Here is a 2,477-nt window from a genome sequence, read left to right as displayed (position 1 = left end):
CCCCCCCCCCCCCCCCCCCCCAAAAAAAAAAAAAAAAAAAAAAAAAAAAAAAAAAAACTCATGTTTCTTCATATTGATTGTATATAGCGCGGCAACACGCCGCTCCAACAAGCCTGCACTGTCTCGTCTGCCAGCCGAAAGGTTGTCCAGCAACTCTTGCGTCACGGTGCCGACCCAGATGCGAGAGATCTTGTAAGCATTTTACCACAATGCCGTACCTTTTGCGCTGTTCTGCTGCACCTGCGATTGATACCTGATGACCTGCTGTGGCAGACGGGTGCACGACCCTTGGATCTGCTCCTTTGCAAAACTCGCATCAAGCTGGAGGTGGGCCTGTTTTTATTTGTGGTACTAATTGCAGAAAGCTTGCTTACCGATGAAGCTGTTTCCCTTTATAGGTGATCACAGAGCTACTGGGCGCAACCCGTTCTCCTTGCTCCTACCAAACTTCCAATCCCGATGGTGCGAACCTGATTCCCATGTCATTGTCCGCATTGTCTTGTTCTCATCGGAATTCCACGTGGCGCCAGTCCAAGGCTTGATTCATGCGGAGCAGGCCAGACGCTGGCGGTGCGCTGCTGCTGTTCTATGTAACGTCGGTTGGCGCGTGGATCCTCAATTGTTCAATATTCAAGATCTACAAACCCTTTGTGACTACCAGGCCGCTCAAACGGCCACCGCTCAAGCTGCACCTACAAATTGAAATATGTGAAGCTTGTGGTTGCTTTGTCGATCGCTATGCAAACAGAGAATGAAGTCAATGACCAGGGCGGGCTTTGCCAGATGTCTGAAGCAGAACAGTCCAACAAGCACCGAAAAAGAGCGAAAAACAGTCCTGTCTTTATTCGCCATGACATCGACTGATGACCATGGTGTCTCGGTCGTGGCGGCTGCGGCGCTGCACGAGCTGGTGATGAGGGGGACTCGCCGAAGGAGAAATGGAACAAGCGCGAGCCAAAAAAGACAAGAAACACAAGAAGTAACGTCATCATGTATTGGACTACAAGCATAGACGTATGTCGAGAAGCTATTGGAGTACTGGAAGTCGCCAGTCCTGGCGATGATGTTTGATTATCCTTCACGGTGCTCGTCAAGGAGACATGTAAAACATCGTAATTGTTCCTGCCATCGAAATATAAGTACCGTCCGGTAGACCGGAAGTGTCATTCTTCTTGATACCTTTCCCGTTTATCTTTCCTCTAAGTTGACTGCCGCTGTAGAAGAATGAGGGTTCACTTGGCTGTCGTCTAAACAGGCGTCGGATTAATTGAGATCTCTTTCCACTCTCACGCTTCTTGCCTCGATGAAATGAGCTGGTTTTGAAGATGCTTTGTGCCAGCCACCGGCTCAGATCATATCAAAGCTCGATATCAGAAGGTGAGGTAGTCAAGTCTACCCCTGAGCCCTTGTGTTCCTCACAATAGACTCGGGTGGCTCGATTTCAAACTGATATCCTGACCGAGCAGAAGAGGCTCTGCGACGCTTTGGTTGCGGTCCTTTTCAGTGTCGACTGCCACGCACAGCTTGAGATGTTTGAGGCGCGTGCGTTTGACGATCTGCGGTCTATCATCAGCAAGTGACAAACCCTAACCCAAGCGAGCGACTAGCAAGCGCTTTTCGAGACCATCACCCGTGACTTTTGATCAGACGGCTAAAATCGAGCAAGCCGAGCCTGAGGCTCGCATGTCAATGCGGTTCACACTGGCGGAAATGAGCGTCAGGCTGTTGCGGTGCAGGGCTACAAATCAGCTCAAACTTGCGCCCTGCAAGGACATCTGCGTGATAATTCAGCCTCAACCGCCTCGAGGACCATGTTAGCGCACGCTTTATCAGGCAGGGGTGGTGGCGGTGCTTGTCAATCAGCTGGTAGTTTCATTGACTGCTGTTTGCTCATGATGGTGGTGATGGCTCACATGCACAACCATGGTGGTGGTGGTGCAAGCACCTGTGTTGCTGCCCTTTTCCTGCTGCGTACCGAACAAGATGGCAATCGAGAGCATGGACCGCATCCAAAGTTCTGCTTCAAAACCTTTGCTGACAAGCTTGTTCATAACTTTAAAACTTTGAAACTTTAAGAATTTACCTGTACATCAAAGGAACAAAAAAAAATTTTGCGTCAACAATCATAAAAACGTGAACAAAATTTACATGTTAATGTTCTTTCCACTGGCTCTTCTTTGTTTTTTTTTTTACGCGCCTGAGGACGGCGCCTGGGGCTCTGAGGCGCAGAAGGCAGGCAAATGCAGTCCTGAAGAAGCAGCTCGGCCACGTGACACACCAGTTGCATGCACTCATGTGCTGGCGAGGCGGAAGAATTACGTCAAAATGATAAACTGGTACGCACTGCCACTCAAGAATCCATGTATGCTTTTCCAGCGAGAGGCGCCAAGTTGCTCACCCAGGCGCGCGGCACGTTACGATAGGATCAAGGAGATATGCGCACTGAGGCTCTTGCCAAAGCGCTGAGCGCATTTTCT

General features: G+C 49.8%; 1 protein-coding gene across 1 annotated transcript in view; it reads left to right on the top strand.

Moving 5' to 3' along the window:
* MONBRDRAFT_38518 (uncharacterized protein) overlaps positions 1-864 on the top strand; it is a gene marked incomplete at its 3' end in the record, with an annotated part of 5,507 nt that extends 4,643 nt beyond the window's left edge. The window contains exons 6-7 of the mRNA XM_001749010.1: positions 399-462; positions 662-864. Of these exons, the coding sequence (XP_001749062.1) occupies positions 399-462; positions 662-864 (267 nt within the window). The remainder of the gene's footprint in view (positions 1-398; positions 463-661) is intronic.
* Positions 865-2,477: the final 1,613 nt, after the last annotated feature.

This window comes from Monosiga brevicollis, genomic scaffold (assembly GCF_000002865.3).
Source record: "Monosiga brevicollis MX1 MONBRscaffold_27 genomic scaffold, whole genome shotgun sequence".
In the NCBI taxonomy this organism is placed as follows: domain Eukaryota; class Choanoflagellata; order Craspedida; family Salpingoecidae; genus Monosiga; species Monosiga brevicollis.
Note: the sequence above shows the minus strand (reverse complement) of the source record. Positions and strands in the feature narration are given on the sequence as shown.